Below are 17,258 nucleotides of genomic sequence, written 5' to 3'. Positions count from 1 at the left end.
AGACTTCGAAGAATAAATTTAAGCATAAAATTGACCCAATTTAAAGATAATAAGGCCTAAATTATAGCAAAACACCGTCAAACTGATGTTTTTGTTTTTGTTTTTAAAGAAATTTGGTGTTTTTTTCTCTGGAACTCATCTAAATTCACTCAGTTTACATCCTTACTTGTATTACAGATACATTGTATTTTAGCTCATGACCTATTTAATATTTAATCTAAGAATAATGTATAATTTGTTAACACTAGTGCCAATGCAATACCTGAGTTTTAGTACTGATACCAAAACCATTCTTCTTGATACCTTACTTTGAGGTATATAAACAGGTCAAAGAAGTATTCAAATCATATACTCAAGTAAAAGTAAAAAATACCCTCCGTAGAAATACTCCATTACAAGTAAAAGTCCTGCAAAGCATTAGCAGCAAAATATACTTAAGGTAGCAAAAGTATTCATCATGCAGCAGAATGACCTGTCTGTGATATATTGTTACATATTATAATATTATTATAATATTATTATTAACATGTAAGGAGCATGTAAGGAGCATTTTAAAGTTGTACCTCCTTACAACCACTTTTTATATCTTTGTATAGTTAAGGCAGTAAAAATGCTTCATATTTTAGAGGCTGATCATATGAACTAACTACTAATTAAGTACTATAGTTGTCAAAGAAATGTGGTGGAGTGAAAAGTACAATATTTGTTACAATATTTCTCTCTGAAGTTACTAACTAATGTATAAAGTAGCATAAAATAGAGGCACTCAAGTCAAGAACTGAGCACAATACATGAGTAAATGCACTTAGTTACTGTCCACCACTGCAAATCCCCTTTACTCCAATTAACTAAAGTTAATTCAAAGTTACCAAATGAAGTCTAAACAGTGTAAAATTGGCAAAATTTTAAATTTAAATATTGTCATGTCAAAGATCAAGTTAAGAACAGTATTAAAGTGAACAAGCAAACAACACCAATATTCAGTACTTTTCTCAGTGCAACGGACACATTTCTGTCAATACAAAAATAACCCGATTGATTTGATACCCAGCACTAATGGTGACATTTGACATGTTAATAAATTAGTCACTGAAAATATATTTAAAAAATAAAAATAAATAAAAATCACACACACAACACATTCCATTTCAACGTTTTACTGATTTGGCAAAGTTTTAAAAACAGATTATATAATTTCACAGCTTTAAATACAAGAAGCATATTTATTAATGATAATATAAAACAAGTAATGAAACATTTTCAAAGTCATTAGCCTACTTGACATTCCTCAATACACTGGACAAGAAACAGCGATACCAGTTACTATTATAGCAATTTTCAATATAGGAGGAGAGGGAAGAGAAAGAGACTGAAGAGAACAAAAATCAAGAGTAGGTTTGGTCACTTTCCAGAAAGAGAGAGAACAGATTAGTGATGTAGAGTAATAAAGAGAGACAGAAAGAAAGAGACATTTTAAGTTGGCACATTCATAGTACGTCAGGGTGTTGCAGTAGTTAATAGGGTTGCTACACCAAGGGAGAAGAGGGGGCCGTTGGAGGGTAAGAGGTTAGAGTCGGGGACCATGCAGTGAGTTCAGGCTGTTGTTGTCATTAGTGGTTACAACCACAGCAAACATGGCTGCCAGGTGACAGTAAAGCACTGATACTTCCAGCTGTTTTTCATCTCAAACAGCTTCTCTCTCTGTCAGTCAATGTTTTTGGCAACATGAAATTAGGCTTCTCCTTTACCAGAAGAGTTAATATTCCAGTGAAAGTTTGCTTTTTTTCCCCCCAGAAGAAACGTACATTATCATCTTTTGCTTCTCACGCGGCTGTTCTGAAACTCATGCGGGCTAACGCAACCATCACTGATCTAAAGTCACTTCTCAAATGCATTTCCTTATCCCAGAGTCCAGCTGCGCTCTGTCCGATAACAGTACTAAAGGCATAACAGAGGAGAAGGAGAGAACAGAGGAAGAAGACATTCAGGCACACTTGAACAGCCACGCTGCAACACTGTAAAGTCGAAGGTCGGACAGAGTGCGTTCATGCACCGTCGGACCAGGCGTCACCACACGAGAGACTCAGATGCACACAAACACACATGCTCACATGTGCAAGCAATGGAGCACCTTTAAATGCAAGCACACACACACACACACACACACACAGACACACACACACACACTTCTCGGGATGATAAAAACAAAGGAGAAACAAAGATTTCAGTCCAGAATGGTCCTTCTCGGCCTCCTTCCTCTCCTATAGATTAGATCAGTGGTCTCTCTCCGAGCCGGTTCATGTTAACATTACTAATGTTAAAGTAACTCTGCAGTTATAGTAGCTTCATATCAGTAGCATTTCACTGGCACTGCAGCGGTACACACAGTGGTGCTTCACACTGGTTTGTCCAGTCCACGCTGCAGTCCTGCCATGATGGCATTAAGACACGGGTTCAACCCCCCCCCCTTCCCCTCGTTTTGTTACAGCTCCCCTGTTCAGGTAAGTGCAAAAATCTTCATCGTCGTCACCAACAACAACAACAATCTTGTCATTTTCTTCATCTTCGTCAGTGCCTGTGCTAATGCTGCCCAACATCGAAGCATCGGCATCATGGACAGATCCAAGATCAGTATTCAGCAGGAGAATACATTCTGCTCCGAATCAGTGGCAGGTGTCAAGAGCAGTCATAAGGGCTTGTCAATCACAGTCACACCTGTGGTAAAAAAAAACAAACAAAAAAACATATTATGTGATATAATGTTCATATATATCAAAATCAAAGCAAGTACTAACCACAACTGTCTGTGTTAATAGCAGCATTAGTATGAACATCAGTGGTAACTACAGGAATAGTTAATACTTGCAACAGCAATAATACCAACAGTATTATTTAAAGGGGACATATCATGCACATTTCAAAATCTATATTTTTAATCTGGGGCTCTACTGGAACATCTTAGCAGGATTTAAACTTCAAAAAACTCTTTATTTATCTTATACTGGCCCTTTATGCAGCCCCTCAGTTCAGCCTCTGTCTGAGACAGGCTGTTTTAGCTCCTGTCTCTTTAAGACCTCCCTCCAGATGAGTCCACTCTGTTCTGATTGGCCAGCTCTTGGAAGCTGCCCCTCGGCAGACATCCGCCAGCTGCAGAAGCTACGTCAACAAACCATGAAACAAATTATATTAGTAGGATTTCACTACTTTTTCCTCGTTCTTTTACTTGAAATGTCAACTTCTCAAATACATCCCTACAGGTTCGAGCCAGAATCCAATCCGAAATATGAGAATGGACAACGTAAACAACATATGGAAAAACCTTAGCAACAACCTAAGCAACAAAGGCTACAGACAGCTGTTCTGCACCATCTGATGATACAGTTACTTAATCAACATAGAGCAGCAATCAGTGTATGTTTTTCTATAAAAAAAAATTAAAATCTGCTGATATATCGTCACTGGGTTTTTGAAACTCTATATGTCTCTCCCTATATGTCAAAATAAATAAAATAAATAAATTCTGGTGTTGGGTTTGTACACTTTTTTTTCCAAAACAAAATCTCCTGATTAGCAGCAAGTTAGCCAAAGTTGTGCTAAGCAACATGGTCCTTTTGGTATAATTTGGTAAACGTGACTGTGTTCTGTTCAGTTTACTGATGTTACTGTATATGACTCCTTATAGCTGGACTGTATGGTTGACATCAGAATAACAACATTAATGAGAATATTTACGTTAAGTAGTTCATGTTGTCTGTTTGCAATTATGGATTTTGACAACAGAATTCAGTAAAACAACACACACTATGATCATATTATATGATTCCACTGAAAGTTGATATGTTTGGATACAAAATGTTAAGTTATCAGCGACTGTGTGTTCTCATGTGTTGCCTACACACCTGCATAACTGCGTCCTGTGCTCATGCAGGTCGGCAGTAGTGTCCACTTGTCCGAGTTTGGATTGTAGAACTCCACAGAGGCCAAATTACAGCTGCCATCATCTCCTCCCACCACATACAGTACGTTGTTTACAGCACACACACCTGAAATACACACATAATGAAGATTAACTGAGGTCTTACAGCTGTGTAGAACATCTGACGTGTGGTGCACAAGCCATCTTTCTTACCTGCATTGCGGCGACACATGTTCATGTCAGCTACCTGTCGCCAGCTGTTGGAGGCTGGATCGTAAACTTCACAGCTCTTCCTCACTAAAGGGCCGTCATGTCCCCCCACAGCATAAAGTAAACCTTTTAACACACCGACACCTGTGGAAGACATCCGACAAAAGATAAATAAAACTAAATTGACAGTTTTTCAAAATCATTCACCTCAGCGAGCACAGTAGAACATGCATCAATCTCCTTTTCCTGATCTCTTCAAGTATGTGTTAAAGGTTGTGTGTTGTTTTGATGGATGAACTTTGGCTTAAATTTTAAAAGAATGTAGTCAAACATAAAAACAAAACCTCAGACACACACACACACACACACACCTGCTCCACTGCGTCTCGTTCCCATCTCAGCAATGTAGCTCCATGTGTTGCTTTTCGGGTTGTAGGCTTCTACTGTACTCAGACATTGCCTGGTGGCTCCATCATAACCTCCAACTGCATACAGGATCCCTGAAAAACACACAAGGAATGTGTGTAATCTATAACTTAGGATGAGGCACAATGCTGAACAAAATAACAGAAAAACCTTAGAAAACAACACAGCAGCCCCGAAGTTAATATCAGTTTCATGATGTTGAGACTGTAAGTTGGGTGTTTTTGAAACCATATTATGTTGTGTATTTAAGCAAAATACTTAAACTGTCTTTCATTCTGTGTTGTTGAGGGTTTACTTGTGATCACTTTGATAAATTATTTTTCTTGTTTTTTTCATCATACTTTTTGATATTTTATCCTTCACCATATTACCTGATTTTTCAGTGTTTGTGAATAATATATCTGCAATTCAGACTAAGTCTTAATATAGAAAAAAAATAACACCTTCACTAAAATGAAAGAAAAATGCTTCACTGGGTATTTGGAAAAAAACAAATCAGTTTCAAATTGCAATTTGGCCATTTTTATCTTCCCCACTGTGTTGCTTTACTTGCCCAAAACACTCTGGAAACATGCCTGCAAGAGCTATTCAGATTATTTAGAGATACAAACACTCTATTTTTAAGCATTTATCCTTACTTATGTTATTGAATATCACTGACAAAATCAAAACTATAAAAGACATGGTCCAGAATTTAAAAAGTATCAATACCATATCACAATACTATCTAATTGCAATAATATGATATTGTATCAGGAGCTTCCTGTCTCTACAAAGTATAGTTTCAACACCTCTGACAGTCAACAGAAAAAATATGGACTTTGCTAAAATTGTATTTACCGCAGGACTACTGACAGGTATTGTAAGTGTTTCTGTTCTTTTCTCAACCTTCTGAATCTTAGCGCTGACTATAGTACTGAACTGGGAAATGTACTCACCATTAACAACGCCCACTCCTACACTGCTACGTCGGGTACTCATGGGTAACACATGGAACCACTCGTCTGTCTTGGCGTTGTACGCCTCAACTGTAGACAAACCTGCAAACACAATAAACAAGCATACATTTTATTATTTTCCATTTTTACAAACATTAATAGTCTGTAGCAACTCTTTAGCTCAGCCTCACTGATCACGGCAATCTAAAAATCACTTTTAAATTCACGACCGCACACAAAAACAACCATACCTGTGCTGCCATCAAAGCCTCCCACAGCGTACAGGAGTCCATTGAGCACAGAAGCACCGAGTGTTGACCGGCGGTCCTGCATGCTGCTCACGCTCGTCCAGCGGTCCATCATCGGGTCATAACAGTCAACCGTCCGCACGCGCAAAGAACCATTGAAACCACCAACTGCATACACACACCCGCCCACGTACACAACACCTGAAGACAACAACATAGGAGATACACAGGTAAACAAAGATATCTCCAAAAAGACTCAGCAGCAGGCGTGTGATGTTGAGGACAGAGCAGTGCAGATGACAGCTTTGTGCTTTCTTATAGTTTAATATTAGAAAAAAAAGGAGTCCAGAACTAATTGTACAAACAAACTTGTTACATAGGAAGACACATGTTTTTTTCTTTCATGTGTCTTCACAGTGAGGCCTATCTATGGAAGATAATCAGGAGCGTGCCACCAGGGGTCGTGGTTAATGAACAAGACTGCAATACTCAGATCATAGCCACATTTAAATGTGCACAATACCAACAATACCTGAAATAGCAACGTCTCAGAATGTGGATTTTTTGGAGTTTGGATCTCAGTGTAGCCAAGATCCAAAAAAAGAGTGACACATTTAATCTTTAATGTGACCAGACCTCATCCTAAAAATACTGAAACTTACCATATTCTGTAGCTACGTCCTACTTCCAGCTGGGTGACAAACCGTGTGCAGTTTCCAATTTCTGAGAAATGCACCCTTTTCATGTGAATTTGGAAGATTCAGCGAATGTTATCTGTTGCAGCCCTGAGTTTGCTATATTGTCCATTTAGACTATTCAATCTTTTTAAAGGAGCGTTCAGGTCACACTTGTAAAGTTGAGAATCCTCATGTAATGAAACTGTATTTGCAAGCTATTTGCATCCAGGAGATCATCAGTGACGGGTAAATATACCACCTTAACTAATGAAGGGCCACTGCAGGGTGTAAATAATGGGAGACAAGCATGAACTCCACTGGCCTCATTAGCAGCCTGGATAACGGTGGGGTGTCTTTCACATTTTTTCATATTAAACCCAATACAACACCTGAGTTTCAGTTAATATACTACTTTTTTCAATACCTTACTCTGAGGAATATTTTTCTTTTTTTTCATTTAACAAAATACACCAAACATTGTGCAAAGTCGTACAAGAACTTTAACTAAATAAAATTATGGCAAAATTAACAAAAAGAATCAGATCAAACAATCAGTAAAGAAGAGCAGGAATCTGACCAAGAATTTGATGACTGCATTTGGTACTTGACAGTGTTTTATAATCAATGCTACAGACACATTTTGGTCGGAAACAAAAAAAGTACTGAGGTTCAGCATTCAGCCCTAACCTAAATCTGTTGTTATTTACAGATAAAATTAAGTTATGTGAATATTTACCACTAACTTAGTACACTTTTTGCAAGGAAATGTGGGTATTGTGAATCTTGTGTGATCCTCTGTGAGGCTGCGCTGTCTGATTTGGGGAGAATGTGAAGGTTTAGTCTGACCTTCAGGTCCTCTGAACTGAAGGAAACACCCTCATGGGTCACCTCCTTCAGAGGATCCAGACTGAACTGTGATGCAGTTTATGTTATTGTTTCCTACCTGCTCTGCACCTCCTGGTAGGAAGTTCAGCCACCTGGTACCATCGCTGCTCCTCAAAGTCGTAACATTCAACACTCCGGATGGCCTTGGGAGCCTGTCCTCCAACCACTACCATCACCTGAACATAACCAAAACAGCAGTGTCAATAATAAATAAACAGATCACATATTAATAAATGCTTTTCCTCTTCAACTCTGCTGTGGAGACTCTTAGTATTGACTGTGTTCATACCTTAGGACAGCAGGCTGGAGTCCTCATACGTGTGCGTGCAGTCTTCATCAGAGCTCTCTGGTCAGCTGGGAGCAAGTGATACTTCATGGCCTCGATCAGGTAGTCTTTACACGCGCTGCTATTCTTAATCAGAGACTCCTCCTCCACCCGCTAACACAACCAAACAGTGAGAGAAGAACCAATCAGCCAAACAGGATTTACAAAGTTTTATATTCTGACACATAATGATCTGAAATCTGACGACCAAAACCTTATACTACTTACATTTTACCTGACCAAATAGGTTACATATGATATATCTATGTTACATTCAGTGGCACGCTGGGGTTTCTAGAGGTGGGGGAGTGCCTCATGTTTTTCCTGAAAAGACTAAATGCTTGATTGTCAAACTTTGGACTTCATAAAAACCTATTTTACCCTAAAATAATCAAATCTCAGTAACATCAGCTGCTCATGAAAGTCAAAACTTTCAACACAGGCACAGTAGAGGAATTAAATAAGCACCCATGTCGAACAGGTGGCGACATCCATGTACTGAGAGTTTAATTTGACTCCTACATGATACAACATGAAGAACAATGAGCCTCTGAAATTTAATTTTCAGGAGTTTGGGATTTTTTTTTCCTACATCATTAACAACAAAATGACCTTTCCTAATAAGTGAAGCACTGTCCACTTTCACTACATCACCAATAACATCCTGTTGTGTGTATTCATGGATTATTTTTCACATAAAGCCAAGTTCAAATCTCCCACAGTTGTTTTTGTTAGCAAAGAGAGCAAATCAGTCCAACAACACACATACAAAACATTCTTGTCATAACCACCTGTTGTCTGTGAGAGTGAAGCAACTGCTAAATTCCTCCTGTCAAATGAAGAAAAACGTTTAGCTTGGCTCTTCTTGCTTATATCTGGGTGTTTGAGCTCCTCTGACATCCAAAAATTAACAAGAGGGGAATGATTAAAAATTTAAGTCCTGCTTCCTCCTTCCTCCAATGCTGCCTGGTGTTATGGTACTACGTGCTTGTATATACATAATGATAATAATTCTCAGGGTTACAGTATATTATATTACATCTCATGAGTTACCTCTATATTTTTATCCATATTTACATTTTGTTCCACGTGCTCCACATTTCTCCAATTTTTAACACTTCCTGACTGACATGCTACTACTGTAGTTCCTGCATTTCACATACTTCAGTAAGATTGCATCTTACATTTTACACCAAACCATCAGAGCAACAGAGAAGATAATCTATACCTGTCACATATTTTCTTTTCTTGTCGAGGCCATTACCCTGTGACAGGGAAAGCTATTGTGCAGCAACAAACAAAACTAAGACAAAACCCTACAAAACAGAGGTTAGTGAACCAGGATATTCACCAATACAGTAGCCTGGTTTCAGATGTCTCAATCTCTGTTCTTGCTCAACAACTCACTTGGTGAAAAAATTCTGTGAAACAAAGCCACAATTCAGTTTAAGTGTCAAGCTACAGATAAGAGTTTATTTGACTGAAAATGTTCATGTCATAAATATAACAAACTGTCAAATGAGCAAATACAATCTGTAAACTTCATTTGGTATTGGTGTGAGCTGCACATGTGGTGATGTTTTTGCCATCTCATTCCCGTTTCAACAAAAAAACTAGTCGGACAACTCCTGTAAACTGGATACGTAGAAACATATTGCCTTTGCTGCATGCTGGCAAACACAGAGACGGATGATGAGTTTAAGCTGCCTGGGTGTTCAAATATTTATGCCACTAAAGCAGCACAGTTAAGAAACCTCAGTCATGGTTGTACTGGAGTCAAAACATCCAGACTGATCTTCCTGACAGCAGGTGACCTCGAGTGTTCTGCTGCTTAAAACCTCCATCAAGAACATGCAGATGCAGACAAACATACCTGCACCAGGTACTCTCTGGAGAGCAGCGGCAGACGGACGTGTTCCATCAGGTGAGCCAAGTGTTCCTGGCGGACGTCTTTATCGTGGTTGACCCAAGCTATTACTGCCTCAAAAACCTGCACGACAATGTACACACACACACACACACACACACACAGACTTTAAGCACATTAGGTACAATTATATCTCTGTATACTGAGCAGGGGTGAATGTGTGTGTACCTTCTCCTCTGTGGGGATGGTGAGTTTGTCGCTGGCGATCAGGCTGGACACTTGCTCCATTCCCAAATTGAGGAACTCTTCACTTCCAACAACTTCAGTGAAATGTTGCTCTGCAAACAAAAAGCATAATGTGTAACTACTACTTCATGACTGCAGCTATTTTCCATAACCCTGTTTCTCTCTCCACATTTTTCATTAATTAAACCTGCTCTCATTCTGTCTCCTCCACTGTCCCACATCCTCCAGGACACACACAAACCAATTTTAGTAAAGCAATAAGAGCTGTCACACTCACACACACACACACACAGAGTTTTGCACACACAAACCTGCGTAGCTGTTGGCCTGTGCAAGGAGCTGAGAGCAGGCGTGCAGGTCGGCGAATGCTCGTATTCCCAGACAGTTGGATGGATGAAGCTGAGAGCTCAAGAAGTCACAACAAGCCTTTTTCACCTCGTTCAGCTGGAGCAGTCCTGCTGCAGGCAGCAACGCCTGCAAAACAAACAAACAATGTCCTGCATTATGTGATATGTTTAGTACATGATACAGCTGAATGCATTTAAAGGATTGGCCTGATATGTAGAAACAACTTCTTCATGTCATTATTGCTACAGTTTCCTTGAATGAAAAAATAAAAAGTTCTACTTGAGGCTGCCACTGACGGAAGACCTCTCTGTTAAATGCATGTGTGTGAGCACGTGATCACTATTTATCAAGTGAAATAAACAGATACTTTTAATCTATTTTGTGTGTTTATTTGCACTGCAGTGATCTGATTATTCTGTCATCTCAGCAGCAATCTGATGTCAGCAACATCAACGTGAACATGAAAAAAAGATTCCCATTTTTTGATTAATCTAGTAAATATAACCCAGCAACACATGTATGCAAAACTGTGTTTTAAAATATGTGCCTGTGCAACAAAAAGATCTGTGCAGGAAACGTACAGTCATGTTGGAAAGGAAAAAGGATGTAACCTCCTTCTGTGCTCTCTTTCTCTGTACTACACAGTCATTTGTGATGAATGAAATGACACAAGAGGGAATAAAGACGTCTCACTTTCTTATCTGCAGTCTATTTTTGTTTACCCAATGACTTGCTTTAAAAAGGTCCCCTGAAATGGGGATGACATAATTTCAGTTGGGAGGGACATACAGCAGATAGTTAGGGATCAATCTTAAATGTAAACCAGTGGGTTTGACTATCAGTTATGAAGAGAAAGGAAGTTTTATTTAATAGGACGGGAAGAAAAGAGGGATTCTTCAAAAATTTGTATTGACTTCAATGTTTGGACCTTTAGGATACACCTGCTAGTGCAGCGTGAGGTCACTACAGAAGATGTTTTCCAGGACAGTCAAGTGACAATTTCATGGCATCGTTAAAGATGTCTGATCAGGATTTTTATGAGGGGCTGCTGCAGTATTCTGATAACTGATGTAGTGTAATCAGACTAATGCAACACAGATTAATGTTATTTAATATCATCCTTTAACCTCATGCAAAGTCATATGTTAATGTCGTATATGTAAACACAGTCTTTAGTATTTTTCAGTGGTCATATGGGCAACTGACTGTTGTTTTAAGACAGATTTGAAAGATTGTGAACCTGTCCTTTAAAGTTAAACAGATTTGGTTGTGTTTCTAATGACCAGTGTGACACTGAAAATGTTGTGGGAGTCTGCTCAATGTGATAATAGTCTGTAGTTATTAAGATAATGCATGTATGTGAGTATAAGTGTGTGTGTGTTTACCTGCACGTTATCCTCAGTGACCTGTATCTCTGCTGTGTAGATGTAGTCCACCAGAAGTCCCAGAGTCCAACCATCCATCTCCTTTATCCTGACTCGTTTCGCTCTGCTCTCTGCCATCTCCCCTGAGGGCAAACACGCGTCCATCACCACCGAAGAGGTTATTATTGTATGTTCATCAGCATTAAAGAACAAACAAAAGGAAACTAAAACACGGGCAGCCTGATCATTATCCCTACCTGTGAACATAGCATGGAAGTAAGGGCTCCCTGCGGCGAGAACCACTCTGTGAGCAGCGATCTCTACATCCTCCGCCACTATGGTCACGTCACACAACAAGCTCTGGCTGTACACACGTGTATGAGACGGAAACAAAATGAGAGAGGGAGAAAATATAAGTGTGGATGGTAGCGCACAGAGGATTTGGGGATGATGAGAAAACAGAGAAATGAAGAGAGAATTTACCTGCGCAGCTCGTTCATGACTTTGAACGCCTTCCTCATGTGCCGAGGGTTGAGAGTGACGGGACCTTGCCTCTCGACTCCGTCTTCTTTGTCCAGAGCGTGTGGACAAAGTCTAGTGCACCTGAGACAGACGGGACAGACACACATACGTTAAGCAAGCACACAAACATGCACAGATATAAACAGAGAATAACTAAGTAGGAGTGCATGTCTAGATTACTGAGGACAGATGTAGGACTGTTGCTTTCTTCTACATACAGGACGTTGGCAACAATGTTATAATACACTACGAGGTGTGTTGTCATATATGAATGTCTGTTTCTTTAACAGAGCATTTCGGAGTTTATTATTGTTCATATACGATGCCCACTTTAAAAAATGAGAAGCTGTGTTCAGATGAAACCATTATGGTTACGTCTGTTGCACCAGTTGGTTAGTTTAACTGTTAGCAAGGAGGAACTGTAACAATTAGTAAATACTGTTGTTATTGGTGCCTTGAGTTTATTATACCCTGATTTAGAGGCTCAGGAGATGAGCAGGTCGTCTACCAATCAGAAGGTCGGTAGTTCGATCCCCAACTCCTCCTGTCCACATGTTGAAGTGTCCTTGGTCAAGACACTGAACCCTAAATTGCTCCCGATGGTTGCATCAGCACCCTGCGTGGTAGCTTGCTGCCATCGGTGTGTGATTGTGTGTGTGTGAATGGATGAGTGAGCAGCAGAAACATTGTAAAGCGCTGTTGATAAATGCAGCCATTTACCATTTTAAGGGTTGGTTCACCCAAATTACAAAAACATATTTTCCTCTCTCTGTAGTTATGCAGAGAGTTTTGGTTTTATTTGTCCAAATATTGAGATATTTGTCTCTGAGATGTCTGCATTCTAAAGATTATTTTCATTAATATCGATTAATCTGCTGATTTTTTTTCTATTAATTGATATAATGTCAGAAAAAATCGAGAAAACACCTGTTATAATTTCTTAGCTCAAGGTGACATCTTCAAATGTCTTGTTTTGTCAGATCAACCGTCAAAAATCCACATATGGCACAGAAAAGCTTCTGATTCTCACATATGAGAAGCAGCAACCATTAAATATTTGGTATTTTTGCTTAAAAATTAAAAACAATTATTTATTAAATAGTTGGTGATTATTTTCTGTCAGTCAGCTAATCGATTAATGGACTAATTGTTGCAGCTCTAGAAAAATGACTTATAATTTCCCAGAGTCAAAGGTGACATCATCAGATGTCTTGTTTTGTCTGACCAACAATCTAAACTCCCAAAATATTCAGTTTACTCCCATAAATGACAAAGAAAAGCATTAAATTATCATATCTGAGAGGCTGAAACCAGCAGATTTTTGGCATTTTTGCTTAAAAGAATGACTGAAACTGTTAATCAATTATCAAAATATCTGCTGATTAATTTCCTGTCAATCAACTAACAGATTTATCAATTAATCATTGAAGCTCTGCTCCAACACAATGGAGATTAATGGAATTTTGTTTGCACTTCTCACGGCATCACAACAGGTGAGAAGGTATGTTAATATAATTTGGGTGAACCCACCCTTTAAACTGTTTCATGGATATTTTTTGAGGTGTCTCGAGCACCTGCGAGCCAATCGTTATCTGTCAGTTATTGTATCAATTACAAACACGGCTTTAATGTGGGTGCATCGCAGCAGGTTGAATGTCCATTTGCAGCATTTGTCACCTATAAAGATATAAAGAGTTCAAACTGCAGGTGCACTAGTGAAAAATCTAATTGTTTTGAATATGTTAAAGGATGTGTACATAAAAATTCTTACAATAAACACCAAACATGGACAAACTACATAAAGAAAAAGAGGTCACAAGTTGACAAAGATATGATTGATTAGTATATGACGAATGCCGCTCTGGCATGAACGTGAGTCGACACTGTAGCTGCGTTTAAAACTGTGATTTACTTAGTTTATTTACTTAGTGACTTCACAATTAAAAGTGTCAATTCACTCATTCATTCAGTTACAAGGGATGTTTCTAGCCATGTGGTTTTGGTTTTGAGGACACAGATGTCTACAGTATGTAAAATATTATATCCGAAATATTAGAAACACCTCTCAGTATAACAAAAATAATTCAAGAGTACCACAAACTCCAGGCTCCAAAATGACCACATAGTTGAATCAACATCTCTACAAGACACTTTCAACAAAAACTGACAACTATACTCTTAATGAAGGTAGGATTTATTGCATTAGACTGTGAAGGTGGATCTACTGCGGGCCCTGGGGAAAAAATGTTGTTGGGCTCCTATCGACCCCGCAACCCGACCCCTCTGTGCAGTGTTTATGCACCCTTTCTCTTCGTCCAAACACCCCAGCTTCTGTGCACATCTATTAGTTTGAGGTAATTTGATTAAACACGTCTTTATTTAGGAATATGCACCGTGAGAGCACAATGTAAACTGATAACTAAGGACTAATGCAGGACTGGCTGTAGTTGATTTTGGTGCAACAAATTAGCAATTAATTAAATTACTAAAACCAATTGACACACTTGAACCTGGAGTTTTTGGGGTCCCTGAGACAGTTGTAATAAAGTGACCACTGGGTGTAAACTTGAATTTGGAGATGTTGAACATTTTTAGCTAATCAAACAACAAGTACACAAATATCAGTAACTAATACTTGGCCTCTCTCTATCATACCTAAAACCACTGGTGGAAAGTAACTATTCTACTTACTGGTACTTCTGGTTTCATTTTACACCAAACCAAAAATAACCTTTATTATTGTCCAGGTCTACATTTTAATAACAGATAATATATCTCAAGAGATTTCCTAGTTACATTTAGATTAAATAAATACTTTAACTACATTTATTTGGCAGCTGTAGTTTAGAACTGCAATGGTTAGACGATTAATCGATTAGTTGTCAACTAATGAATTACTCGCCAACTGTTTTGATAATTGATTAATTGTTTTAAAAGTCATTTTTTAAGTCCTCTGGCTCCAGCTTCTCAAATGTTAATATTTTCTGGTTTATTTAGTCTTCTGTGTAATAAACTGTGTAGTAAACTGAATATCTTTGAGTTGTGGACTGTTGGTTGACACAAAACAAGACATTTGAAGACGACATCTGGGGTTTTGGGAAACAGCAATCGACTTGTTTCACCATTTTCTGACATTTTATAGACCAAACAACTAATCGATTAATCAAAAAAATAATCAGCAGATTATTCGATAATGAAAATAATCATTAGTTGCAGCTCTACTTTAGTTACTTTAAAAAATAAGATTATACATACAAAACATACAGTGTGCTCATAAAATATGATGCTATGTTATAGATTAAACTACACTACAGAATATAAAATAGTTAAATTAGCTCCACCTCAACCAACTACGACAGTAAAATGCTACTCACACATGAATGTACTAGTAATAACAATGATGTAATAATCCAATATGTAATGTATAAAACTGCACTGAGAACTTAAATCTTACTTTAAGTACTTATATTTTGCTGATTATACTTTAACATTTCTTTACTGAAATTCTAATATGTAGTTTTTCTTCATGTATGTAACCAAAAGTATTGTGTATGTTGACTTATCTCTTTTTTACAACTAGAAAGATAGAAAAAGGAAGACAAACGCAGACAAAATAAACATGAAACCCAGATAGATCAGCCATGGTTACAAATGTTAATTGTCAAAGAAGGGCGTCTACAAAACCAGTATCTTGAAATTTATACACCAGTTAGTCCATAAGCATCTTGAACTGTGTCATAAATCATCCATTTCTTCCATTTATTAACAAAAAACATTTTCTCTCACTCTAAGCTGATCTGGTCATTTTTATCAAAGTATAAATCTCTCAGATAATTCCCAACTATTGTTCTATAATAGGGGGTTCAGTCTTATACCAATCTCTTGTTATTACCCTCTTGCTTGTGATCAGTAATACCTTAGTTGACATATCTTGTCATTATCAGTGACACAATCGTTTATATTTCCAAGACACATAACTTTGCATTCCTTAGATACATGCACATTCTCCCAAAATTAGTGTAATTTCAGACAATCACAAAAAAATATGTGTTTGCCTCTCTATTCCCATATACTTTCACATACATGCATTTTAATGGGGGACTTTAACTTGTAATGTAGTATTTTTGCAGTGTAGTATATTACAACTTTAATACTTCCTCCATCACTGCACAAAACACACCAACAACATGCAACCAACGCATCCAACACGTACATATGATTATGCTGCTCATGGCAAAATCACGTGGCCCTTGTTTGCTGTCACAAACACACCCACACACACATACACATGGCCGCATAGCAGTTAACACACACACACACACACACAAAACATCCTCCAAACAAAAACACCTCCGTTATCCCAACAATCTTGATGTTACAACATGATCCGGCTGCTGTTGCTGTTGCTGCGGCGGCGGACAGGCTCGGTTATCTGTCCCCGACCAGCGAGCAGCCACACCGGCTGGCCGCTGTCTCTGTCAATGCGGCACCATCAGTCAAGCAGCCACTGGGGAACGTCAACACACACACACACACAGAGAGAGAGAGAGAGAGAGACACAGAGAGATAGATAGATACACACTGTTTTTTTGCACTTACAGCGGATGACTGTCCATGATTCCGGTGTTTTTCAGAGGCTGAAAACTTGGCCCAGCGGCATGCACCATTCCATATCCACAATGTCGTCTTTTAATGGGTCTAAATTCAAGCGTGAATCACGGCGATCATCTGTCCAGAGGCGGCGAGACGGGCTGACGGCAGACCCATTAAAGCAGCCTGTTTCATATAAATACACAGCCCGACTGCGGTGACACTCAGTACAAACACGTTGCGATCCAACCCGGCTGTTGTACCCAGCGGACTGCTTCTTCTGTCGGCTGAAAAAACGCGCAGGAAAGCCGTTGACAAAGTGGGTTTATTTTTATTCTGCTGCTTTCCCCCCCCGCAACCCCTCCTCCTCCTCCTCTTCTTCTTCCCTCCTGGGGTGTATATGGGTGCGAGAGGCGGACGGACAAGGCTACCTGTTATTTTCCAATCGCTGATTAAAACGCACAAACAAGGACATGTCTGTAAAGATGGTCCTCCGAGCAGCCAAGGCGTCCCGCAAGAAAGCGCTGTCTCCCTCTAGCTGTGGAAGACTGAGCGGGGAGGAGCCGCCTGCTGTCAGGCGAGGAGGGGGGGCTGACCAGGCAGCAGTGGTGGAAGAAGTACTCAGACCCTTTGATTCAGTAAAAGTACAAAAGTAGTATACAGCAATGTATAAATGGTCCATTACAGGTAAAAGTC

General features: G+C 38.9%; 1 protein-coding gene across 1 annotated transcript; it reads right to left on the bottom strand.

Moving 5' to 3' along the window:
- Positions 1–1,141: 1,141 nt before the first annotated feature.
- klhl2 (kelch-like family member 2) lies at positions 1,142–17,042 on the bottom strand. Its single transcript, XM_044347292.1, has 15 exons — positions 16,572–17,042; positions 11,934–12,053; positions 11,708–11,814; positions 11,472–11,593; positions 10,050–10,212; positions 9,721–9,830; positions 9,499–9,615; positions 7,590–7,739; positions 7,359–7,476; positions 5,742–5,939; positions 5,491–5,592; positions 4,498–4,626; positions 4,130–4,270; positions 3,900–4,043; positions 1,142–2,715 (listed from the first exon to the last, which is right to left on the bottom strand). Exons 1-15 carry the CDS (start codon positions 16,637–16,639, stop codon positions 2,687–2,689), a joined length of 1,818 nt encoding a protein of 605 aa, XP_044203227.1. The 5' UTR covers positions 16,640–17,042; the 3' UTR covers positions 1,142–2,686.
- Positions 17,043–17,258: the final 216 nt, after the last annotated feature.

Source organism: Thunnus albacares, chromosome 3 (genome assembly GCF_914725855.1).
Source record: "Thunnus albacares chromosome 3, fThuAlb1.1, whole genome shotgun sequence".
Lineage (NCBI taxonomy): Eukaryota > Metazoa > Chordata > Actinopteri > Scombriformes > Scombridae > Thunnus > Thunnus albacares.
The sequence above is the reverse complement of the archived record's forward strand: the minus strand, read 5'-3'. Positions and strand labels throughout refer to the sequence as shown.